This window comes from Tauraco erythrolophus, chromosome 28, assembly GCF_009769465.1.
Source record: "Tauraco erythrolophus isolate bTauEry1 chromosome 28, bTauEry1.pri, whole genome shotgun sequence".
Taxonomy (NCBI): Eukaryota; Metazoa; Chordata; class Aves; order Musophagiformes; family Musophagidae; genus Tauraco; species Tauraco erythrolophus.
In genome coordinates this window covers 6,328,002-6,353,854 of record NC_141492.1, presented here as the reverse complement: position 1 = coordinate 6,353,854, position 25,853 = coordinate 6,328,002, and the positions used below count along the sequence as shown (strand labels likewise).

The following is a 25,853-nucleotide window of genomic DNA, read 5'->3' as shown; positions in this document are numbered from 1 at the left end:
TGCCCCGGAGCGCTCCGGGCGCGGCGGGCACGGGCTGCGGCCGCCGCCGTGTCCCTGCCGCCGCCGCGTCCCTGCCGCCGCCGTGTCCCTGCCGCCACCGCGTCCCTGCCGCCACCGCGTCCCTGCCGCCGCCGCGTCCCTGCCGCCGCGCTCTCGGGCCGCATCGTAACGTGCCGGCGGGCCGTATCGGCTGCTCTTCGCATCTCGGCGGAGGCTCGGCCCGGGCGTCAGCTCCGTCGCCGGTGACAGAGCCCCGTCCGGTCAGCCCTGCCCGGTGCTTCGGTTCCGGCGCCGGTTGTCCTGAGGTACGGCTCTTTGTGGTGCATCCTGTCAGCTGCGGGCATGACAGTTCTTGAGGGAATTAAACGTTCTGCAAGATTAGACATCAGGGGTTTTCTGCCGTAGACTCAGAACTCTTGACTAGAGGCTGACCGAGTTCGGAGAGCCGTGGGAATTGCCGGTGAAAGATCTTTTTCTTAGAATCAGATTTATTCTCTTTGTACCTTTCTTTTGTTTCTCTTTTTTCTCTTTTCTCTTTTCTTTATTTAAATTAATAGAGCTCCTAACCGTCTAGTCTTTGTACATGCTTACATAAAATTTGGCCAAAAGCAGGCCACCTCTTGCTGTAGGTGCCTGTTGTGTTCGGAAGCCATCACAGTTCTTGGTACAAGAACCTATTTCTCACTTTTTTCTTAATCCTAAGAAAATCTAGACAGGTTCAAACCAGAACGTCGTTATTTTTTTATCCACCTTTAAGCACAGATTAGATGGTCTGAACTGCTGATATTCAGCAGACCTGGATCCCCTGTTTGTAACAGAGGAGTAGAAATAGATACAAGGAATAGAAATAGAAAATATATGTTGTGTTGTCAAATCACATTATACTTTTAACTTAAAACCCTTGAGTTCCAAATCTACCTACTAACTTCTCAACTTCAAGAATATCTACTATATTATCACAGAACCTTCCAGCCACTGAAGTTCATACTTGTTCCCATTTTTCCCTTTTATGTTCTCCAGGCCCCAGTCCTGCCAAGACTTCGGTCCATGATCATCTCTGTACCCTGGGTAAGACTGTTAAGTTCATTATCTCACTAAATATTAGACATATCCTGATATCGTGTTCCACCCAAAAAAGCTAGCTTTAAACATGTTTGCAGAACTGTAGAAGTTGACAAAGGGAATTTTGCAGAAGACAGCTTCTGGAACTACTGCAAAATTCCTTTTTTAATTCCTGCTAAATTCACTGGATAAAACTGCTTCTGACTACTAAAGAATTTGCGAAGACAATCAAACTCAAAACAGAAGAAATATAGTACTGGCTAATGATGCTCAGCTTGGAAAGTGAATGCTAATAGTATCAGTAGGTTTTGTTACTGATTTAAGTTTTGAACAATTTTCCTTTTGCAGGACAAGTTCTAAAGAAAGAGAAGTACAGAAATAAATCCCTCACCTTTTTCCCTGCCTTGTACAGTGTTTTACATATGGCAGGCCTGTATAATTCCCAAAGCATGGAAAAGTACATCTAAACGTAACTTGTCAGCATGATTTCATATCTGTTTTACATTTTTGTCGACAGCTGCAGATAATACGTTATTTTGGAAAAGAGGTAATCATTTAATTAATTTTGCTTTTCAGATTTGATTTATTTTTACATCAAATGTATCAGTGAGAATCTGAAATAGAATGCAGCAACACAAAATGCAGAAGATTTTTACTGTAAAATCAGAGTTCGAAGTCATGGTTTAAATGAGGAATTGGTGCTGACTCCACAAATTTCCGTGGAGTGTTCCATTAGGGACAGACATTTTTAAAATAATTCCCCCAGCCCAGTTCATTTAAGACACACTGAATGCCAGACTGGCTGTCCTGGAGCAAATTAAATGCTGAGAAAACAGTGGTTGAACAAGGCAGGAAGACAGATGAGATGATTTCTTGAGCTTTCACCAGACCTGCCCTGTTTGGATCCCTTCCTCTTGTAAGAGAGCAGATTTCACTGACTTCAGGCCTGCAGCTTTACATTTTTCATCCTGCCAAGGCTACTTCCTCTGAACAGGGAGTTGCACTGCGTGGCACAGCCACCCCCTAACCTTTCTTGGGCAAATGCAAACCATTTGCAGGACTGTGGTGTTGCCTCCCTTCAACAGGGAAACAGCAACTTCTTTGCAGCTTCTTACCAAACTGTTTATTGTCCATGTCCTCTCTCTGTTTCATTCTTGACAAAGGTGACTTTGGCTCCCAGTGGAGAGACTTCTCAGGTGGAGTCTCAGTTCTACACAATGCCTTTCTTAGACACAGGACAGAAAAAGACTTTACATGCCTCTTTGCAGGTTGGCTTCCAGCATCAGAGGAAGGAGATTACAGTAATTTGCCTGGAGTGCTCAGTTTCAAGACTTCACTTTGTTCTTCACAACTTGGACGGATATGAAGCCAATTGGAAAAGTGTTTTGTGCTACAGGGATCATAGCTGGGCTTCTAGCTTTCTTCTGGAAAGACCCTTTTAACCCAGGTAAGCTGACCAGGGGGGTCGTTCCAAACTGGGATATAAGTCATGTAACAGAAGAGGTTGAATTTCCAAACTCTGACTAGTGGTCTCATTCCTGCCCATAGTCTTACAAGAGTTGGTGGCCCCAAAGCAATGTTTCCTTCCCAGAAATTAAGAGAAACTTGAAACAAAGAGGAAGACAAAATGGTCTAACAGCATTTACAAGGGATCCTGCTGTCTGTGTGGGGAGAAAATGACATGTACTTTGCCACTGCCTTTCTCTTTTTTTGTTTCGATTGCAAACTTCTCGAGGTCAAGAACCATCTCTATAGATCGGCAGTGCCCAGCACAAGAGGGTTGACATATCTCCAATCTGATGGCAAAGACTAAATGATATAAAGAAGGCAGGAGGCCCAGAGCTTGGTTTATGTTGTACAGCTTTTTATCATGTGAAAACCAACTTCATCCTTGAAAGATATTGGTCTAGGAACCCAGGCAAAGGACGTGACACAGCTAGCTTGCATAATCATATCATTATTCCCTGGCAGTGATAGCCTAGCCATAGTGTCCACAACAAACATGCAGTAATAAAACAACACACTTCTTGGGCAACTGGGCCTGGGGGTTGTTCCTTTGCAACTGAGCCATGCCAGCTGCATGCTTTTATCCATTATCCAAGTCCATGGGAGAATGCTGAGCTGGGCAGGAAGGATGGGAATGCTGAAGCAAGGCTTGGCTCTTTGGTTTCTAGCAAGCCAGCTGCTGTCTGAGTGAAGTGAGTCAGACTGAGCCTCCTGCTCCATGACTGAATTATGAACCTGGGTGTTGTCAGGATGGAGGAGGGAACTAGCTGTTGCATGTCAGTGGAGCTAGGCCGAGCTGACTGCTGTGTGCTGGAGCTCGTTGAGCTAGCCAAGCTTTCCTAGCCAAAACGGATCAGTATGACTGGCTACTTGACATGAGGTGGCCAATGACTAACGTTTTTGTTGTAGGTACCTGCCAGAAGGGAAAAATAGCTCGCTCTTCAAGGATTAGCTGATATTTTTATTATTTTCAGTCTAGCAAGAATTGGAAGGTATTGTTAATCTCATGGCTTCTTCAGGTCAGTCCTGCCTCTTCTAGTTTTGGAGAAGCATCAAGACTTCTGAGGACTCACACACCCCTTTCTGCTTCAGAGCTCTGCCAATAGCTAAGGGCAGCACCCCTGCTGCTTCCTTCACTTCTACATCTTTTATTCTCTTTCCCATAAATAAGAGAGCTTGTCTGGTGCCCGCGTTCTCGTGACTGGAGCCAGTGCTGGGATTGGAGAGCAGATGGCATATCATTATGCCAGATTTGGTGCTGAAATTGTTTTGACTGCTAGGAGGGAAGCTGTGCTGCAGAAGGTAAGAACTTTCTTGTATGAGGGAAGACATAAGAGATTTGGACTTTTACAAAAAAAAAAAAGACAATGACAACAAATTAGTTGTCAGCATGATAAATTTCCCTTCAGAACTGTTGAGCAAAATCAACTTAGTTACTTTAGAAATTCTTTCCACTTATGTAGAAAGGTGGAACATGCCAGTGACATGTTTTGAGCCTGATTTGCTGGCAGTGTCCTGTGCCATTCTTCTCTGTTACTGATCTCCTGGATGGGCTACTTTGTGTGGCCATACACCAGTGCCTGCTGCAATATGGCCAGTTTCTCTTACCAGAAGACAGTAACACTGCATACTAGGGAGGTGTAACCCAGAAGGGAGCTTGGCCTGTGTGGGAAGATGCATATACATTGCCTGAACTTTTTACTGCCTGAACATTTACCCGAGGAAATGGTAGGAAGCTGCATCAGGGGAAGTTCACATTGGACATTAGGAAAATGTTCTTCACTGAGAGGGTGGTCAGTCACTGGAATAAGCTCCCCAGGGAGAAGTAGTCACAACCCAAGCCTGTCAGAGTTCAGGGAGTGTCTGGACAATGCTCTTAGTCATATGGTTTGGTTTTCGGTAGTCCTGCGAGGAGCAGGGGGTTGCACTCAGTGATCCTTATGGGTCCCTTTCAACTCAAGATATTCTATGATTCTATGAACTACAATTCCTGTGTGATATTGCGCAGCTTTTCAGAGTCCAAACAGTTCTATTTGTAGCTGGTTTGTTAAAGACTCAAACCTTTATGTAGGTTAAATAATTTTTGATCAGCTCAAATAGATGAGACTCCTTTATCTGTAGTTTATAAAATGGGACAATATTTAGAGAAAGTATCTCTTTAAACTGTGGGGATAGGTGACTTGCAAGGAAAGTTCTTCACTATGAAATGGCACAAAAGGAGCTCAGGGACATTGAGCATAAGAATAGTTCCTGATGCCTAGAAGGCATTATTTCAGTGAATAGCTAAACTGAATGAACTTATTGTAAAGCATAACCCTTATTCCAGAAGAGTTCTGAAGACAACAGTCTTTTTCAGGTGACTGTTGATCCTTTTCCAAGGTAGATTGAATCTGCATCCTGCTGAGTTACCTCTGTTTAACTGTTCGGTTAAACAAAGTCTGGATGCAAAAATGAGCTTTCCATGGGCTAAACAGCAGTAGATTTAAAATTAAAGTCTGTCTCTGTCCAGAATTGACGGTCACTGACTGTAGTATGGGCTAAAAACAGTGCCTTGCAGCGCCCTAACTTCTGTTGGTTTTCCTTACTCCATATTGTTCAATCTTTGGGGGTATGTTCTTTTTCCAGGTGGTGGAAAAATGCCTGACACTTGGAGCAAAGAAAATACTTTATATCCCTGCAGATATGTCTTCCCCTTCAGAGCCTGAAAACGTGGTTCAGTTTGCTGTTCAAAATCTGGGTAAGCATCTTGGGCATCTCTTTGGCTTTCAGGTGTATAGACAGTTCTCATTCCAGTAGGAGCTTCCTGCTTCGATTTCCCCATGTTCCTCACTGAGGGGTATGTTTAGGATGTGAGGATGTGGGGTTTGTAAATACCAATCTGGATGTGACCATCTTTAGCTATCTTTCATGGAGAGGGCATGTCTTTTGCTAGAGAAGAAAAAAGTATGCAGAAAGTACTTGCTTGCAGTACTCCGTTAAAACCACACCCCATAGCAACAGCTGCAGTACCTCATCTGTCACAGGTACCACATGTACCTGCATTTACCACATGTAAGCAGGTACCAGCTGCACACACCCAACCCTGAACATAGTGCCGTGTGTTGAGAGGGACGGAAACTGAGAAGTCTGAAAGCAGCAACGTGCCCCTCTAGCAAAGCTCAGTCCAAGTCTGTACAGAAGGGGAAGGTGGTCTTATTTTAACCTGAACTGATTCATGCTACTCCCACTCTCATGCATTCGCATTCATTCGTTCTTTAGTACTTACAAGCAACAAGATGTGTATGACCAAGTACCTTGGCCAAGCTTACTTACAAAGGACAAGGGATGCCCACTGTTGAGTCCTCATCATGTCTTCTAGGTTCTTGGTTGGTGACTCTGCACTGCTTTTTGATTGTCTTTTGTGCCCTGTAGGAGTTGAGAGATTATGATCTTTTGCCTCTCCCTCTTTTCTCATTTGGGTCAGACTGTCATTAGGCAGCATTTTCTATTATACTCACTATTCTTTTGTGCATTATTTGAGTGTCTTAATTACTTCATTATGCTCTTGGTTTTCCTGATGTGAGTGTCTTAAGAAACTGTGTGTAAGGGTGCTGTGATCTGGATGACCTGCCAGTCCAGCAGCCATCAATTCATACCTTTCTTTTAAACCTTCTTCTGTTTCTGCTGATACATTCCCATACCAAACGTAATTTTTCTGTTACAAATGTGTATACTTATAACTTTGAAAATAGAGTGTACTGCCAGAACTAAGTTCCAAGTCTGCATTACCCTGGAACATCATTTTGGGGAGCTGCTGTCAAGAAGAACAAACTTTCCTTCCAGTTCTACCCTTGAGGAGCAGGCAAAAGCTGCTCACAGATGGACATGTTTCATGTATCTTCATGGTAAAGCACTTCTTAGCCTTCTGAGGGAGCATCTGGTTGGTTCAGCTCTCCTGTTGGCATTTCTGAGTTCCTCGGTTACTGGTTAGGGGCTGGCCTGTTTGTTTGACTGCTTTTTCGCCTATCTACAGGGGGACTGGATTACCTGGTGTTGAACCACATTGGCGTGACCCGTTTCCAGTTATGGGCTGGAGATGTGGAATACACTCGCTGGCTCATGCAGGTGAGGTTTCCCAGCAGGAAGAGCTCTCTTGGAATTAGGTGGTCTGGCTTCTCCTGGGACAGCTTTGGGAAGCCCAAACGCAAGTTCAAGTTTATGGCAATGGCTGAGAACACACCTTTTACTTCATTCGTGTTTCAGGTCAAATGGTTTAGAAGCTTTGTTACTAGACAGGTGTTTTGCTCAGTTTTATATGTGTGCAGAGAAGCATTTGGGAAGGACTTCACTTTTCTCCTTCCTTCTGTCCTTCTTATCTCCCATTAGCTCAGCATTGTTAGCAATTGATGGGTAATTACGGGCAGTTGTGCAATGTATGTCTAGTTTAGGAAGGCCAATAGGTGAGAAGCAAGCACTTCCTACTAATCCAATAGCAAGTGCACATATCATTGCAGTACAAAATAGGTTGTTTGAAATCGTGTTTGCCATTTGAGTCTCTGCTCACAGATTCAGAGTTTTCCTATAGAATCACCTTGGTACCAGGTTTTGGGACCATGGAGATGAAGAGCTGTTTTCTTGATTCACTCTTCTTAGGTCAGGTGGGTCATATTAATTTTGTTTCATGTTGGAAGGAGCCTGTTTGCTGGAGAGTACGGAACTTGGCATCACAGGTAAGAAATTTCATGCAAGTTAGAGAGCAGTCAAGCTCCAACGAGATGCTGAATTCTGTGCTTTGTTGTAGTCTGAGCTCAGTCAAGACAAACTTAAAAGGGGAGGAAACTGAGATGCTACTGGTGTCCTTGTTGCTGGATAGGGATTGCAGAGTAAAGAATGGCATATAGAGAAGTCAGGGACAGGTAATTTTGTCTTGCCGAGAAGTCTGTATGTTAAAGCCCAGGAATAACCTTTGCTCTGACTCTTCTCCATTGCTTTTCCAGAGTCTGAAAGACTCATGGATGCAATATTTGTCCCCATCATCACAGAGATGATTCTTTTCACTTGATGTTTGAAAAAGCAAAGCCAAGCCATGCTCCTTTATACATTTCTGACCAATATATTGGCTTTCTGGTTCATGCTGACCTTCCCTCCAAAATCTCTTGCTTCTCCCATGTCTACTTTTATAATTCCAGGTGAATTTCTTCAGTTATGTGGCACTCGCAACAGCAGCTCTTCCCACCCTGGAGAAGAATAAAGGCTCTTTGGTGGTCATTTCTTCCATCACAGGTTACTGCCTTTAACTGGCATAAATGCTGACCCTGTGGAAACAATAGCTCCCAGCACGTCATGTTTCTCTGTGTCCTTCAACCCCTCATTTTCAAGCTGTGCATTTTATAGTAGCAAGCAGGATGGTGGCTGCTGGCTGCCTTGTTTTCTGGAAGACCTTCTCTGTGTTGCACCGTTTTGCACTCCCTTGGAACTTTGCTCTTCACTCACCATGTGCCCAGATCTGTTCATTTGGTTCCTGTCCCTCACAGCCAGGCCCATCTCTCCTTTATTTCTGACACAGCATGAAGACCATCTCGCTACTCTAAGGCCTTCTGGCTTTGGCCAGCCTGAATAGCAGGCTCCTGAGTAGCTGCACCTACTGTATGGTATGGAAAGGCAGGAGGAAGTCTTCAGTGTGTGTTCAAGGGAGCTGCATCACCATACACAACTTCATATTATGGCTTATCCCTGCCTTGTGATGCAACGCTCCTTGGTGTCAGGGAAATATCATGGTCGGAGGCACCAGCATGTGACCCAGTCCATGTCTTTGCATGTGATGGGGAGGGGAAGGCTGTAGGTAGACCGTCACACTGCTTCTCCTGCTCCTGAAGCTGCATTCGCCATGTGACCTGGTTACTGTCTGAGTTAAAAGACATTTTCTCCCCTTGTCCATGTATGTGGTGGCTCATGTGCTGGGATGTGTTCGTACAAAGTGGTATAATTTTCGAAGTGCCTGTGTGTGACTAGAAATAGAGGGAAACTCATCTGAACATAACATGGGTTGATGCAGGATGGCAAAGCCTCATTCTTTGCCCAGATTCCCTCTCCATGACACCATCTCCTTACAGCCACTTCCCCAGTGTTTTCCATTCTCTCCTTTTCCTTTCCAGGGAAAATACCCACTCCCTTCACAACTTCTTATTCTGCCACCAAGTTTGCACTGGATGGATTCTTCAGCTCGCTGCGCCATGAAGTCATCATGCAGAAGAGAAACATCTCTATCACACTCTGCATCCTGGGCCTGATTGATACTGATACGGCATTAGAGAATATCAGGTGTGTATTTGGTGGAGGATGTAGGAATCTGGGAGGGAGCGTGTCTGCAGGAACAAGTCTCTTCTTGAAAGCATGCCAAAAACGCACCACAGCTGTGTTTAAGATGGCGCGTGCATCTGTTGGGATGTGCAAGAAAACTAATGGGAAGAGTGAATCTACTTGGGTACATCATGGGGGTTGTACATGTCCCCCTCAGCATGGAACATGAGCTTGCAGAACCCTGTGGTAGTCAGTCTGCACAGTTAAAACCACATCAACGATTGACTGGCTTTGAGTGATTCTCTGACTGTTTCCTTCCAGGGGCAAAGTGCACCTAACTGCTTCTCCTGCTTCTGAAGCTGCACTCGCCATCATCCAGGGGGGTGCCACACGGGTGCAGGAGGTTTTCTACCCATGGTGGCTGCAGCACATGTGCTGCCTCTGGGTTTTGTTCCCCAACAACCGGGACCAGGTTTTACAGAGTTATTATAACTACAGCAGTCCTTAAGGTATGCTCAGTGTCAGTCTCCTCTCCCATCCTACATCAACCATTAGTGTCAAGCAGGAGCAGGGCAGCAGTGGTGGCAAAGTAACCTTAGCTCTTTTCATAAGAGTCTTCTTGGTCTCCCTCTCATCCTGCTCCAGATGCAGTTCTGGTATTTCTACCCATCAGTCAGAGATCTTTCCCATTCTGTCTTAAGTCCTCCACCCATCTCCTCTCCTTCAGCCTCACCTGTCTGCTTTTACTGCCTCCAGTCTTCTCTCAGCTCCAGCTTTAACTTCTGTCTGTACAGGATGTCCTGGAATGTCTGTACATTCCTGGGACATCCTGCTCTGCTCCTTCATTGTTTTGTGGATTCTGCGAACCTTCTTGCTTCTTGTAGAATTTTAATCTCTATTTTAATTAAACTTTTTTTTTTAAAATGTATTGGTGTTACATGTTGATGCTTCGTCTGTGAAGGAGCGCTGGTGACCTGGCTTCTGTGAGCTTGTTGGTAAACATTTGCTGACTGCATGGGACCTGTTAAATCAGCTCTTCCTTGCTTTAAATGCCAAGATGGGTTGATGATTCCTGGAATGAACAGGAGAAAGAATGTAAAGGAAGTTCTTCCCTAACATGTTATTCCTATGGATATGTGTCATGGCTTATAAGTTCTAGCAGCTAAGAAAAAGCAGTCTCTGCTTAAAGCCTCCTGGGCTGTGGCTGGATAAAAGATCCTATGTGGGCTCCTTGGTGTCTGAGAGGATGGTTGTTTTGGGTATTGTTCCTGTCTGCAATGCACGAATCCTGAAGGACTTTTAAGTGGCTTTGAAAGCAGAACATTTTGTAGAAACTGGTTAACAAGTTTGGAATTTATTGGAACAGTCAGGTATTGTTTAAAAAAACGGGCTTATCTAGTGGACATAGAACTAAGATGGAGAGTGGAGAGCCTTGCCAAACACAATCTTTCTTCAGTCACAGCTGGTCTTCTCCAAGGCGAGAAAAAGAAAAAAAAAGCAGGTTGAGGGGTACATTCTAGCCAGTGAGAGGCAGCTTCCTGGGAAAGGATCACTGCCCTCTTCTCCTTTGCTCTGTTGACAGCTAAATGCTAGACTAAATGCACTTTTGTTCTGAGCTAAATATAAAACCTTGCATGCCTCCAAGAGACGTCACTGCAGCTTCAGGTCTTATTCTTACTACTGGGAATGGTGTGTGGCACTTTTAGTTGCAAGTACATTTTATTTGCATCATAGGAACAGGCACCAGCTAAGTGTTTTTCCTTCTCTCTCCTTGTCATTGACTTGGATTTTGACGTGACAAAGCTTTCTATGGAGCTCTGTGGAAGTAACTCACCGCAATTCACAAACTCTGGAGTCTGAACCTGCCCCTTCTAAAACACACACCTTCTTGCTTCTCACGACAGTTTGCAGTATACACCTTGGCTCAGTCACTGCAGAATTGTGTTGGTGCAGGGGCAAGGACATTTCAAAAATTGAGGTAGTCCTGGATTTCATTCTCTGCTCATATTTTGCTTTTCTCCAGCACCATTAAATAGAGGTTTCAAAGCAGAATAAAGTTCCAGGGAAAGCGGTGCTTTTATAGAAGGCAGGGCGGGGTGGGGGTTAGGAGGTGGCGGCACGGTGGCACTGAACCACAGGCATGGCAAATGGAGTGGGTGCTCTACCAACCCCAAGCGTATTCCTTACCTTCAGGGCACAGACGAGGAGTCTGTGCATTTGCTTTCCCTTTTTGCAGTTCTGTGCATAGCACCAGATGGGCTGGGCTCTGGTTCTCGATTGACTGATTTCCAGCAAGGTGCTGTTGAGAGAACCAGTTTTGTTCTCTCAGGTGTGAGCATAGTACACAAGAGGTCTTAAAAGATGTCTGATGTCTGCACACAAGAGCTGTGACTGGTTTGTGTTTAGCTGTGGTGGAGCTTGACTGCTAAACTCATTCATTGCAATTGGGCTAATGTAACAAACTTGCATTTGGGGGATCATATGCTGACGACTGGGATAGAAATCCACAGCCAGCCTTCTTAGAAACACAGGGATACTGGGATGTTCGGAGTAAGGCAGAGCTGTACTCTGCATAATTCAGGTTCTCTCATCCCTCCCAGTGAAATGCTTTTTAACTGACTGCACAGATGATTTGCTGAATGGAAAGAGGCTTTCCTTGCCCCAGGCCTTTGGTGATTGTCTTCCAGTGTAAGCATTATCTAAAAGCAGGTGCAACTAACACATGAAGTAAAACCCCAGTTACTTAGCAAGTAAAATTTTTATTAAATAAATTTAAGATTTTTTTTTTTTTACTAGAGTGAGGAATTTGACATTGATGAAGCTTGTATCGCACCTGTAACATTTTACAGTCACATCAGTAACTGTGATGGAAGAAACTGTAAATGCTTGTTTTAAACCAGCTTGACCTCAAATTTCCAAAGTAACTTTTTTTTTTCCCCATTTTGCATTGTTGGTCTTTTTTTTCTTTTCTGTTTTTGTTCAAAATTAGATAAAGTTTAAACTTCATGAAATTACTTGTAGCAGAAATAAAGTACATTATACAAATCACATACATAATAGATGTTAAGTATAAAAATGGTATTTACAATAAGTAAACATGGACTATAGAAACACACAGACTCACACAGCTTCATCCATCTCTCATAAACTCTCAGCATTAGATACAGGGGGTGGTTACAGAGATGTGAAGGTACTTAAAGAACTGTGCCTCAAACATCTGAACAAAGGCAAACTGGAGGGGGATGAGAATTGGCTGAGGTTCTCTGAAGTCCCCATATCTTGCTTCAGTATCAATTGCATCAACCTTTCTCCACCAACCCTCTGTTCATGTTTGAACACACACATACACACACACACAAATGTTCTTGGTACCTTATCAAACGCTGGAATATTGAAACTAATTGTCCAGGTTTGTGGGGTCGGTTGTTTTTTCTCTCCTGTCCTTATTTTCATAGAAATTTGGAGACTGAGTTGTTAAATGGATATGCCTTGTCAGTATGACACCCCCTCCACCCCTAGATATTTGTTAAATTGAGCTCTGAACTATGTTCTGTGCTTAAGTGTATGCCTATATTTATATATGCTGCATAATGTATAGTCTGTCCCTTGGAGGGGTGGTAGGGAAAAACCAGAATGGCAGCCTTCTTTCATCATACTATCCTTGGGTCAGCTTAGGAAAGCTTTGCAGAGGGTGTAAGAGGTGAGAGTCTTCTTGCTAAATTCAGCTGGAGAAAACGTCCCGTTTCATCTGGGAATCGGAACCGCCCGCTAACCACCATTAGGTTGCTTCTGACATGGGGAGGCAGTGGGTAGCCCTGGGAGGCTTCTGTCACTGTTTTGGAGATTGTATCTGCTCACGTTCTCTCATCTTCTCTTGCCTTGATCAAGAAAATGCTCCGTTACCATGGAGAGCTACAAAACACGATCTGTGCCACATGTGGGGAGGCAGTACAGTTTTCCTGTAGGTAAAGGGACTAGTTTCCTGTGCTTTCAGCCTAATCGAGGAGTGCTCAGGATAGGCTTTGGCATCAAATTCGAGGAGCTTTGTCTGTAGAAGCCCTTGGAAAGGTAAGACTGAGAGCTCTTGATATCCTTAACCAGGCTGGTGCTAAGGTCGGTGGATGCATGACTCGAGCTGAGCAGCTGGCTGTGCCCTAATCCTGGAGGTATGTAGTTCTCTTTCTCCTTGCTTCTTGCTAATGTTGGGCAGATACGCTCGCTCTCTCTCGCTCTCTGTCCATCCAAGCATCCTCTCAAAATGTTCAGGCCTATCTGCAGTGCTTGCTGAGAAGACACTGTTGCAAAGGTAAACCCTTAAATTCCAATCCCTCTTGCAAGGAGTCAGTCTCTGAATGAAAAAGTTTGGTCCTGTGAGCCACTTTAAAAAAAAATAGAGACTGTATATATATATTTATAGTTATCTATGAAGGGGCCAGGAGACAGGGTGGGAGGGAAGGAGGGACGGAGCTAAGCTTCCATACATCACTGCAGTAACCTAGAGACACACCAGTGGGTTTCCTTGTTCCATGTACTCCAGGCATACCCCGAGAGGAAGAGCTTCAGGTCCCCAGGGGCTGCTGTTTTCTGGTCCCTTTGCTATGCATCACATTAGCAGCAAATATGAAAGTCCATCGTGGCAAGAATCTTCCTGCTGGGCAGATATTGAGCCTTCTCTTTAATTGCATGTTTTGGGGAGCAGGGCAGGAGGAGGGTGGGGTGGGTAGGTGGGGAGCAGAGGAAGGAAAGGGGTGTTGTCAAAAGAGTTGATAAATTTACTGGCCTCTCTGTAAATCAACCTGAAGCAGAAATTCTTCCTCTGGACTTTCCCTTCACCTGAATAGAAAGGGAGGAGGGAGGGAATTGGGAGATTAGGAGGACATCTATGCAAATCTCAGGCTTTGAGTTGCTGTTGCTTAAACATTGGGGAACTGATGACCCCAATTAGAAGGGACCAAGATCAGCCCTCCCTTGCTCCCAGTCTGTTGGCTGGTAGGAACTAGCTCTTTGACAGCCAGCTCTCATGTCAGGCAGCTCTTCTGTGGCCCTTCAGGGTCTCATCTTTTGTCTGCTTTTCTATCATCCTTGTGAATCATGAGATCGTCCCGTCTTACCTGGGAAAGCATCCTCTGCAGACTAACTTCAGGGCACATGTAACAATTGATTACAAAACTATTGGGTTTTAAAACCTTTCTAGGAAGATGAACACTTTTGGGGAGTGGTCAGAAAGTAGACTGAAATCTTGCTTACACCACAGGCAGGTACTTTGAACCCATCTGCCTGTCAAGGCCCTGAGTGCACTAATGGGCCTTAATGGCCTTGACCAGCCTCACCTGCAGCTTCTGTCCACACTCTGCCCACAGGCCCTGCAGTCTTATTACAGCTCAGGCTCATGCCTTCAGTCCTTGTCTGATGTACGCTGCAGAAGCGCCAGTCTCCACCTGTCCATGAACCTGTCCTTTCCATGGATCTTATCTGGACTCCAACCCTTTGATTGTCTTCCCATCTTGATGTCGGATCTGTTTATTTTTCTCATTATAGACTTGCCTGGCAATCACTGGACTATGTCTGACCCTGTTTACCTTCATCAGTCCCGATCCTGATCTTGACCGACAGATTCACTCTCTGGCTTGGCCTTGGGCCTGCCTCATTGCCACAAACTTGCCTGATGACCTAGACTCCTGGTTGAACCTGGATATCATCTCCAGGCCTGCCTTGGTCACCCTGCTCAGGTGCTGGGGCTGGGCCCTCCCAGGCGAGGCCTCTGCCCTGCTCGCTGTGTTACTGCATTCAGCTCCTGGCTTCCCACCCCGCAGGGAGCAGCCAGACCGAACTGGCCAGCACCGTGTAAGAACTGTGCTGTGATGGTGCCAGCTTTACCTGTGCTGCAGAAGTGACTCGTGCTTGCTCACTGCTGTCAGTAGGGATGGTTAGCATCCTTGGGTCGTTTTAACTGGACCTTCAAACGTTTCATGCCAATCTGGAAGCCATTCATGGCCTGGATAGCGGTCTGTGCACTGGATGGGTTGTCAAAGCTTACAAAACCTGAAGGACAGGACACAGGCATGGAGAATAATGGCAGTTGGTGCCATGCCCAATGCATGAGTGTCCTCATTATTCATCATGCTTCCCTTGCCCACTGGCATCAGCACTCACCAAAACACTTGCTCTGGTTGGTTGCACGATCCATGAATACCTTGGAGGAAATTATATTGCCAAAGGGCAGGAACATCTGCATCAACTCATTGTCTCCAAACTCCTGAGGGAGATGGTAGATGAAGAGATTGCAGCCTTCAGGACCTGCAGGCATAAGGACAATGGGGAGGGACAAAACAGAGAGCCCCCAGAGGGAAGGGGAGGAGAAATGGGCTCAGCTCAGAGCACAGCACTGGAGAGAACCCCAGCACTGCCTCTTCTGTCTTGACCTCCCCTTGCTTGGCTCTTTCACTCGTCGACGAAGGGTTCTGAGGGCTCTTTAAGAGCAGCTGGGAGGCAATACACAGAGCTAGAGTTTCCGGAGAGCAGATTCACTTTCACAGCTTGCCCAGTTGCCCTGTAGGGTGCTGAACACAACAACTCGGAGCGTCTGGGTGCTGTTTTACTGGAAGGAAATGAACTGAGGTGACAGCTCCTTGTTCATAGCTCTCCCAGTCCTTGGAGAGCAGCAGACACTGCTATTGGAAAGCTGCTGCTGTAGCGTTCCCTGCCTACAGCTATGCAGTGGCTGCCTTCAGCCCATAAGCCACAGCCCCAACTGGAAATCTTCTCAGTTGCCACACATCCGGGTTTTGGCTGACCTGGTCCTGCCCACTCCTTCACTTACTCCCTGTAAGCCTGATAAGCACAAGGAGCTGTTCCCTCACTGACACCTGCTGTACAAAGCAGGAGCAGACAGAGAATGCCTTTGCCTCCCAATTCTGTCCAGGCCAGTTTTGAAATAAGCTGAAAAACAAACTCATGAGGCTAGGAAGGCTGAAGAGAGAGGACCGTACATTGGAAAGGCTGATTTGACTGGTACCAGTGTGGTTCTGGCATCAGTAAAGATGGGGAGGAAGTGCTCTTTTTCCCTGCCTGCATAGGGAAGATGCTGATATACCCTTTGGTGTCAAAGCTTGGTGTTTTAGTGCTTGCTGTCCTTGCCTTTTGTACTTGGCAGCATCTAGCCAGGGATAAGCTCAGAAACTTTGCATGACGAGCATGCTCTGAACCCTTCCAGTCCACTCACTGCAGAGACATGGTTGGTTCTGTAACTCAGCTTCAATATTAAAGACTAGAGTGGACAAAGATTAGAGCTGTCTCTTCTCCATTGGTTCCGTGGCGCAGAAGATGAGCTACACAAATCCCTCCCTTGCCTTCCCACCCAGATCCTCACCTTCTCGTTGTTGCTGCTGCAGGATGGGAGGTGGCTGAGGGATGCTCTGAGCAATGGGGGTGATGGTGGTGGTTGGATACACAGCTGTATTCCAAGGAGACAGAACAAATTGTTTACCTGAGGGTCTGGTCAATCACACAAGGGCCTGAGGGAGACAAGGGAAGCTGGTACCTGCATACTGCTGAACTCCTGTGAAGGCTGGGTGCAAAGTCTCTGCTACTGAAGGGCTCTGGGCTGCAGAGAAGAACATAATCAGAAGCACAGCAAAGGGAATCACTCATACATTGTTCTCTCTGTCTCTCTCCCCACACCGCCTCCCATCAAGTCAGTCTCAGTGCCTGGGTGGTAGGGAGCTAGCAAAAGTGTTCTGTGTGGGGAATCCAGAAAAGTGGAGCTAATTGCAGTTCCTGAGGTCTCTGGATGTCTTTTTTCCTGCTCTCCGTACCTGAGTATGGCACAAGGCCATTGGTGTAAACTGTTTCCAAGGTTGGATGCCCATTTGGGAAAGGTACCACTCCAGTGAATCCATTTGAAATGGGTGCCACCAGTCCTGGCATAGCTGTTGTTCCCAGGAGAGGTGGTGAATGTAGCCCTGTAGAAGAAGAGAGGATACTCCGTGAGAGTCAAGGTCCTACAAAGCTTGTGCTCCCTCCTTCCATCTGCCTGGCAAGACTGCTGTGTATGAAGCCTTTATCTCTTCTAGGTGGCACATGGAGGTGACAGTAGTAGTGCGGGAGCCTTCACAAAATTAGAGGCAGCACTAGTGAGAAGAGTGTGTGCAGCATTGCTAGTCCTGGCTCCTGTCAGAGCTTTGGGATGGAACATTTTTAATATCCAGGTTTTTGTACAGCACCTAGCATGATACAGCCCTGATCTTGACAGGTGTTCAAATCCAATATGCATTATTGCTGATACTGTTACTGTGGGATGATGATAATGAATAATAGCACTGCTGTGGTGCAGTCCTGGGAACCTGGTCCTTCTTTACTGTATCAAAGCAAAAAACTGCAGCAGAGAGGAACAGCAGTAGGGGAAGAGAATGTCCATTGAACATGTGAGTGTGTCAGGGAAGGGTTTTTTTGTGCAGAACTAGGGATTGCTGTCCTCAGAGCCTGCGTTGTTAGAAAAGAGTGGCCTAATCCAGATGCTGAGCCTGGAGGAATGTGGGAACTGTTTTACTTGTACGAGCATCGTGCTGAGCACTGGGGCAGAAGGTTCACTGGTAGGGAAGGACTTTCTGCGTCCTGGCCCACACCCGGCCCTCACCTGCTGCTGGTGCAAGAGGAGCGGCTGGCAGCCCGTTGAGACTGACAGCGCCGATCTGCTGGATGTGGCAAGGGGAGAAGGCGACGCCTGGGCTCAGATAGCTGCCGTGGGAGGTGGAGAGAACCGTCGTCTGCTGCTGCATCAGCTGCAAGGCAGGACCGCGCAGTCAGGGCGCCGTGCTGCCCGGGGCTCCGCACCGCCGGACCCCGCACCGCCCGGGGCTCCGCACGGCCCGGGGCTCCCGCACCACCGGGCCCCGCACGGCCCGGGGCTCCCGCACCACCGGGCCCCGCACGGCCCGGGGCTCCCGCACGGCCCGGGGCTCCCGCACCACCGGGCCCCGCACGGCCCGGGGCTCTCGCTGACCTCTGGGCCACTCGCGGCTCCAGGGCTCGCCCTGCCTTCCCCAGGCGCTGCTGCGGCCCTCCCGCCACCAGCGCCCCACCGCAGCCGCGGACGGAGCTCGGGGAGGCGGCACAGGCCCGCTCGGCCTCCGCCTTTCCCCGCTGCTGACCGCAGCCAGGGCCCGGCCGGAGCTGCGGACTCGCCGCCTCCCGCAGCCGCCACCGGGGGTCGCCGGGCTCCCGCTGCCGGCCCCTGAGCTTCCCGCGGCGCAGCTGGGCCTGGCGGGGCGGGCGGCGGCACCGCCGGCCTCTGAAGCCCCGCGCCCCGCCCCGCTGACGGTCCCCTGGCCGGGGGGGGCCCCCGGTGGGCCCGGAGCTCCCCGCCGCCACCTACTCACGCAGGGCCGCCCCTGCCGAGGCTGGCTGGCGGCCCGGGCCGGGACACGCGTGGAAGCCCCCACGAGCCGGCGGCAGCTTCTGCCCTGCAGCCGGGGGACGCGGCTCCGCGGGCATCTCCGCAAACCCGAGGCCACGGCCGGGCAGCCCCCCGCCCGCCCGCCGGCAGCTCTGCGGGTCCGCGCTCGCCCGGCTGCGCGCCGGGCACCCGCACGGGCCGCTCCCGCGCCGCGGAAGGGCTGTGCCCGCGGCGCCCGCTCCCCGCCGGCCCCACCGATCCGTCGGGCGCAGCAACGGCGTTTCCTCCAGCCACAGCCCCTTCTTTGAGCGCTGCCGCTTCTCCCGGGACAGTGCGAGTTACTAAATAGCACCGCTTTGCCTTGAGGAATGGGGTCCGAACCCCTCTCCTTTTGCCCAGCCTCAACAAGGAGCCCGTGCTGCTGGGAGAGGTGTGGAGCTCGCTGGGGTACGTGCACCCTCTGCACAACCAGGTGTCCACCCAGGCCCAGCTCGGACACTGTGCTGCTGTTGGAGGTCCACCCCATGACCCACTGAGCGCACACTTTCCTCCAGCAGTGGCCTGCACCCTGAGGCTGGAGGATGGCAGATCTGTGGTCCTGTAACACACCTGACCAGGCGCAGATGCACAATGGAAAAAGGAGGAGTGGAGAGGTGGGAAGGGTGGGACACAAGGTTGGGAGAAGGGTTAAGAGGAAGAAGAAAAAAAATCCTTCTAGTCCTATTTGGCCATCAGTTGGTGCTCTGAAGCATAAGATTAAATCAGACTGCATTCAGAATGCAAAGGCAACAAAGACTTAGTTCTGGATGTAAAATTATTTAGCCCCTTTATAAACCTTGTCTTCACCATCAAGCAAGAAGAGCAGAGGAGGCACAGGCACGGCCCTCTGGAAACTGTACGATTCCAGAGGAGGAACTGGGGAGTGGCAGATGGCAAAAAACAAGAAAAACACAAATCCTCTTTACATTAACTACAACCATATCCCCCTGTCTGCTCTGAAACATAAATACACACCACTCAAGTGACCTGCCTCATCCACAAATGGCTGAGTCAGGAGCCAGTTTGGCCCAGCCCTCAGCTGAAGAATCCGATAACTGAAAAGTTCATGGCTAGATAAACCTTCTCTTAGTTTCCTCCACACAGAAGCTGATTAGTTCCGTTGTGTAAAAAGAAGAGGAATTGCCTAATTTCATGGCATTGCTGTTTCTGTAAGCTGGCACAAGCAAAGCAGCTGGGGTGGAACTGACTGTGGGGCAGTGCTGGGACAAGGGAGGCCTCCTGTTTGGGGCAGAGGTGGGACACTCTCAGGCACACCACAGAGCCGGGTCTCTGCGGACAGGCAGGACTGACTGGTAGCAAAGGGCTTCACTACCCTTTGACTCCAGAAAGCAAATGCCCTAAAATCATCTCATCTATTTGCTGCCACATTGTCTTTGGAGCGATTCCACTGAAGCAGGACTCACTCACATTACTCACCCTGAGCCAGGATTACAGCAATATGTGGCCTTCCTGAGAGCAGAAAACTCTGCTAAGGAAGGGGTCCCTATGGCAAGCAGTCTGCATGTGTTCTAGTTCTATCTTCACACAGTCCCCGTTTAAGGATGCAGGCATCAATGTATTTCTTATTTACTAGATGACGACTGATTGTCCTTTTTCTCATTAATGCCTGTTCTATGCCAGGCTCTGGCTAGAACAAGACCTGCATCCCATTGCACATGCACCAAACTAGCATTCTGAAATTGTTTTTGTTAGTTAAAATAAAATTACTATAATGAACCATAAGAGCAGAAAGGGAGGGGGTGTGAACAAACTACGTCTTGTGTTTAGAACTGATGTATGAAATATAAGACGTATTCAAGCATTATAATCAGTTAGTAAATTGCACTGGCTGCTTTTTAAGACTTCAGGCCTCTTTTGTATTGATAATTATTTTTTCAGCTCCCAATCAGTTCCCTGATTCTGTCCGAACTAATCACTGAAATCAACTTGTTGAATAAACTGAAATGAAGGAAATGCTCACTTTTCACTTGCAGAAGAGGCACCTGGGATCAAAACCTGGCTTAAGCACTGAAATAACCTGTTTCCAGATACTCAGCCAGTCATATTTCCCAGATAAGTATAAGAATTTTTCTTACAAACTGTATCAGCTAACATGTACTGTTGGACTAGTTTTAATATCTTATTTTGTATATTTGAATAGATCAGAATAACTTTAAGCCTAACATAGTTTGTGATTATTTCACGTTTAATTTGAGATAGTTTTTAAAGGAAAATGCAATTAATATAAATTTAAAACATCCAACTGAAAAAAATACAAAACCCAAACAATCCAGGCTCCAAGCAACTTCTTCCTAGGCCAGGGACTCTGGAGACTGCTTTGGCTTGCTGAGGCAGCAAATCCCATAGGGACAGGGAGAGGAAGTTGTTGGCGTATTAAATTGTGAATGTAAGAACCAACACCTATGATGCCCCTGTTCAACCCAGCAGCTCTTACTCCTCTCAGTCTGATTCAACCACATACATAATTGTTCGCTGTATTTCCTGGGCCTGTGAGTAACCTTGGGTGCAGCATCTACTACTCCAAGCCCTGCACCTTGCAAGTATAAACTATGCTGGAGTTCCCATGAGCCCTGGCTTACCAGAGGTCCCAGCTCCCAAGAGCTGCCCATGGCAGGATATTTGGAGGTACTGTAAGGAGATTCAGCAAGGAAATCCCTCTCCACTTCCAGAGATACTAGATGGCATTTCAAAGGGTTGACACTCTCTCCCTCTGATGGAGACACTGTATGCATACGAGAACTGGCTAGGATCTCTCCTCTGGAAGAAGGGAGAACAAAGACTGGGATGACACAAGAGAAGAAACAATCAGGTGCAAGGTCAGAAAGGAGAGAGAACCAAAACTAGTGGAAAGCAAAAGGAAAACAAAGAAAAAAACTGAAAGAGTGGGAGACAGACTGAGTCTTGAGTCAAGGGGAAAGCCAAAATAAAGTCACAGAGCAGGGAGGCCAGTGAAGAATCAGAGACAAAGCAACAAACTTACAGACACGATTGAGGAGAAAGAAGATGCAGATAAGCAAGGAGCACAGCCTGACTGGCTTCTTGTCATCAGCAGGAGTTTCTGAAGATGGGAGAGCACTTAAAGACCAAGTCTAGAAGGGCTCACTGCTCTCCTTCCTTACACATCCTGGACAATAAGCTAAAAAAGTATTCTGCCATTGTAACTTCACCTTGTGGTCCGTTCCTGCCTCTTTCACCATCATACTGTGCTCAAGTCAGCACCATCTCCATGACAGCAGAAGATACACCAGAATGATCATCTCATAGCTGACTCACAGCTGAGCTAAACTGCAACCTTAGACCTCAGGTATAGCTGGCTTGTGGATTACATACAGGGCTGGATAGAAAAGATTGGTCCTGGCGAGAGATACTGGTGTCTGATCAGAAAGGCTTCTCCCCTCTAAACCATTCTTCTGCTGGAAGCCTTGGTGCTCAGAATGGTATAGCTGTTCTCAGCCTCATTACACAAGAAGAATCAAACAATCTGTGTTGACAAATTCTGCAATTGGTTCCCAAAATTCCCCAATGGTATGGAGCATCATGTGTATTGCCTCTCTTCTTTTGCTACTTCATGCTCTTGCCACACACTTAAATGGCATTTGGCAGTTTCTGGGGATTCTTTGAGTGGCAATGGCCAACAATAAAGAAACAGTTCCTCCTCTGTCATGTAGATGGAAGAGAGACACACCAAGTAGCCACTGAAGACAGAGGTGAAAGAAGTGTCCACATATATGAGAAGAACAGATTTATTTGCACTTCCCCCTGGAAAATTACTTTCAGTAACAGTATATACTTTTGAGTTCTTTGTTTGACACACGCATCTCTCATGCCTCGAGCAATTTCTGAGCCTCCCTCCATGGGCTTTATACTTGTCAGCAGAGACGTGAAAGTGAAAGTCACCAAGAAGACCCAAAAGATGGTCAATCTCAGCTGATCAGGGACTTGTTGAGTTTGGGACCTACCTCAAACATCAGTGGCAATCATCACCATAGCTCCAAGGCCACCAGGTTCTCTGACTTAGATCCAAAGCAGAGCCAGTCTTACCAGATAAGGCCAGACTGCTGAAACACCTCTGACCCTCTGCTACCCACTGCTCCCTCTCCAGCATCCTGCAAACCCCACAGTCACACGAGCCAAGAGAAAAAACCCTGGGAGTCAAGGACAGCACTGGGGGAATTAGGGCCCTCCTGAGAATTTCAGCAGAGAACCAAACACATGAATCTGAGACCAGGGCTTTCATGGTGCTCCGAAAAGAGAGAGAGATGCACATTTGTGCCACAGACCCAGAGGAAGAGTTTATAGGTTGGTACACTGCCATGTCTCTGGTAGACTGTCATGGCTCTGAGCTGTCCTCAAAAGAAGACAGAAAGACACTGGGTTATGCTTGACCTGTTCCCAGACACCTCCGCCAGTCTACGCCACATCAGAGAAATCCAGCCTCACTTTTCCCAGCTCTCTCCTGTCACCCCTTCCAGGAGAGACATGCACAAAGACTAGGCTGCTGACTGGAGAAACTGAAGCCAGAACAACTCCCAGGTGCTGAGAAGCTTCCACGTATTTGTTAGAGAGACCTGTTTGCGGTCTCGCAGCCCGGGTATGGTGTTGCCCCATAGCCAAGAGGGCAGCCTTCCCCCGCCCCCACGCATGATACTCACAGCCTGCGCATAGGCGCTGTATGGGCTGAACGGCAAGGTGAGAGATGGAGTGAATATCCCCAGCTGCCCCACCATTTGCTGCATACGACGGAGGGTCCTCTCTTTATCTGTGTCAGCAAACTTCACCACTAGACTGGAGGAAGCGCCCTAGGCACAGAGAGAGGAGACAGAGAGAGAAGGCAGGGGAAGAAGAGCCGGTGGGACAGCCAGAGAGGCAGCAGTCAGGCAAGGTAGGATGGGGCAGAATAGGCAGCAGAAAGGAGTGGGAACAGGAGCAGAAGAGCAAATATCAGTGTGAAAGTGCTCGGGAGCTGCCTGGAACCTGGGCTGTGCCCTTCCCCATCTGTCTGTACATCCAACCCTTCCCTCTCCCACCCATCCCCTCACACGCTGAGCCTTGCACAGATGCACAAGTGGGTGCGCACATGAACACCAAGGACATTGTCAGCCACAAGCTCCATCTTTCCACCACCATGAGCTTGGCAGGATAGGCAGAGCAGTTCCTGGCAGCTGGAAATACTCCTGCTGCAGCAGTGCCTTGTCCTGCCCACAGGGTGCCCCAGTCCAGGTTAGAGATTGTGAGAGATAAGATCACAACTGCAACTCCACTTGGCAAGAAGGCACAGCTGCAGTTACACAACCCCACACAATGCACAAGGCATTTCCATCCGCACCCAGCCTGTCCCAGAGGCCTCCTCTACTGCCGAAAGAAGAGAAGGTGGGGAGTGTGCTCAGATGCTGGAGTCTTGACTGCTCATGTTGCTGAATTGTTAGCTTGCACCCTGCTCAGTTTTGAACTACTACTACTACTACTACTACAGGTAGCTGTCTCCAAGACAGCTCCTGGCCTGGTTCTTGGCTGTCTTTTATTTGCCTTTATAGCTATAAGTACTGTCACTAGTAGTCTGGACAGACATAGACACACATACCAGCCCAGGGGACAGGATGGTTCCCAAACACAAGAGCACAGATGTGCACACACCCCACACACCTCACACACACCCCCAACCACACGAGCTGGAAACTGCAGTTGAACCTGTCATGGTTTTGGAGAGCGAGGGGAGGTCCCTGCAACAGAGTGATGGGAAGAGGATTAGGAGGAGGGTAGGTACCCTGGCCTTATACTCACGGGCATTGTCTGGCTGCCATGGAGCGCGTGGATTGCTGCCTGAGCCTCTGTGTGAGATGAGAACTTTACAAAAGCACAGCCTGGAAAGGGACAGAAAGAGCACAGGAGATTGCAGTGACAGGACTGCTGTGAAAGTGCCCCTTGCAACATCATGTAAGAGACAACAGCTGGATCTCAGGCAGGGCAAAGGAAAGCCACCCCAAGAAAGCAAAGAACAAAACGGATGACTCATCCCAAGTCCTCTATCCTGGAAAAAAACAGCAAGGGTCTCAAATTGTCACTTCAATGATATACTCTACAGATTAAGTCACCATCTCCACCCTTGCCTCTGTTTACCTCTTCTCCAAATTCTCTGTGCACTAATTGTGGGTACAAACATTTCAAATTGCAGACCCAGACTTAGCCAACAGGCTCACTAGTGATCCTGATAACTCAGCTACTCATCGGGCTCTGCTTCTCCTCCTTTCACCTCAGTCTCTGCCCATCTTCCCCAATCTTTCCTTGCAGCAGACAACTCTTCCTGCCGTGCTCCCTATGCCTGGCTGTGATACGGGTTCCCATAAAGATGGGGTGGGGGACTAAGTGTGCCAGTGGAAAGGAGGCACAGGTGGTGAGACAGGTGAGCACTACCTGAAGAGCAGGGAGAAAGGGCACGACACACAGAGGGGTTCACACCTTTGCTGTTACCATCAGGTCCACGGAGCACCGTACATTCATCAATGACCCCAAATGGTTCAAAGAGCCGGAGAACGTCATCCTCAGACTGCTGTTTATTTAACATGCCCACAAAGAGCTTCCTGTCCCCTAGGGGCAAACACAGAAACATCAACCTTCTATGAGGCTTACAGTCCAAAGCAGAAGGACAGGGACACTTAAGCACAAAACAGCCTAGTGTTGAAAACATGCCTGGCATGGAAATGATTTGCAGTTGGCTAAAATGCTTCCAGTGGTGAGTATGCAGGGTCCTCCCAAGCTCCTCACACCTGCAAAGGTTTCCGCGGCTTCCTCTGTCCTACCCTTCCCAAAGGAAAGCAAAAGATTACTAATTTCCTTCTATTCATTAGCCTTTTCCTTTGAACAATCCAACACAAATGGTAGTAAGAAAAACTGCTTGGGCAATTACACTCTTATTGAACAAAAAAAAATGTGAAGTCCAAGAGGTACTTTAGGAAATACGGCGGACCGACCCAGGCAGGGTGAATAAATTCTAGGGCCCTTGGCTTCTGTTTCCTTTTCCTTCTCTTCAAGATCACTCTTTCCACAGCTGCTATGTAATCAAGAATCTTAGCTTCAATTTGCCCTTCCCTAGCCCAGTCTAACCAGTATGTCTACTAAGCTGTCCTCTAAGGCCTGGAATAAACCCTGGCATTCTGGATCCCAATTTGCCTCACCACAGGATCAGCCAAATGCAAGACAGCTGTGTGAGGGCCAACAAACAGCTCCATGGCCCCCATTACCCCCTCTTCAAGGGCATTTTGTACCCGTGTCACACTGGCAGGGGGCTGGAAGGCCGGCCAACACATCCAGGACTTTGAGCTCAAGATCCTTCTGGGTTCCTCCATCAGAAAAGAGAAACGAGGATTATGAATTCATTGGGCTGGCCAAGTGTGGAGGTGGGAAGAAAGGTGCACAGTGCTTTCTCCCCATCTCTACTCCCATCAGTGCACACAGGGGCCCATCACACAGCCTGATGCCATCCAGCCAAGCACAAACACAGCAGTGGTTGGGGCAACATCCTCCACAGATTGCTGTGAACAGCTATTAAAGTAGC

At 47.9% G+C, this 25,853-nt stretch overlaps 2 protein-coding genes across 17 annotated transcripts in view; one reads left to right on the top strand and one right to left on the bottom strand.

The window, feature by feature from the left end:
* The first annotated feature begins 1,031 nt into the window (after nucleotides 1-1,031).
* On the top strand, nucleotides 1,032-9,643 carry HSD11B1L (hydroxysteroid 11-beta dehydrogenase 1 like). Its single transcript, XM_009985929.2, has 8 exons — nucleotides 1,032-1,068; nucleotides 2,331-2,509; nucleotides 3,740-3,870; nucleotides 5,194-5,305; nucleotides 6,581-6,672; nucleotides 7,737-7,830; nucleotides 8,703-8,868; nucleotides 9,169-9,643. Exons 2-8 carry the CDS (start codon nucleotides 2,425-2,427, stop codon nucleotides 9,353-9,355), a joined length of 867 nt encoding a protein of 288 aa, XP_009984231.1. The 5' UTR covers nucleotides 1,032-1,068; nucleotides 2,331-2,424; the 3' UTR covers nucleotides 9,356-9,643.
* Nucleotides 9,644-14,761: 5,118 nt separating this feature from the next.
* Nucleotides 14,762-25,853, bottom strand: part of CELF5 (CUGBP Elav-like family member 5) — a 38,082-nt gene continuing 26,990 nt past the window's right edge. For 2 of the 16 annotated variants that reach the window (XM_086627601.1, XM_086627604.1), the window contains 9 exons: nucleotides 24,758-24,886; nucleotides 24,083-24,162; nucleotides 22,954-23,100; nucleotides 17,483-17,627; nucleotides 16,662-16,808; nucleotides 16,388-16,450; nucleotides 16,217-16,300; nucleotides 15,001-15,144; nucleotides 14,762-14,889 (listed from right to left, as the gene is read on the bottom strand). In XM_086627601.1, coding sequence (XP_086483727.1) covers nucleotides 14,762-14,889; nucleotides 15,001-15,144; nucleotides 16,217-16,300; nucleotides 16,388-16,450; nucleotides 16,662-16,808; nucleotides 17,483-17,627; nucleotides 22,954-23,100; nucleotides 24,083-24,162; nucleotides 24,758-24,886 — 1,067 coding nt within the window. Of the gene's footprint in view, nucleotides 14,890-15,000; nucleotides 15,145-16,216; nucleotides 16,301-16,372; nucleotides 16,451-16,661; nucleotides 16,809-17,482; nucleotides 17,628-22,953; nucleotides 23,101-24,082; nucleotides 24,163-24,757; nucleotides 24,887-25,574; nucleotides 25,585-25,853 lie in introns of all 16 variants that reach the window. The other 14 variants (XM_086627602.1, XM_086627603.1, XM_086627605.1 and 11 more) reach the window with 9 other exon arrangements.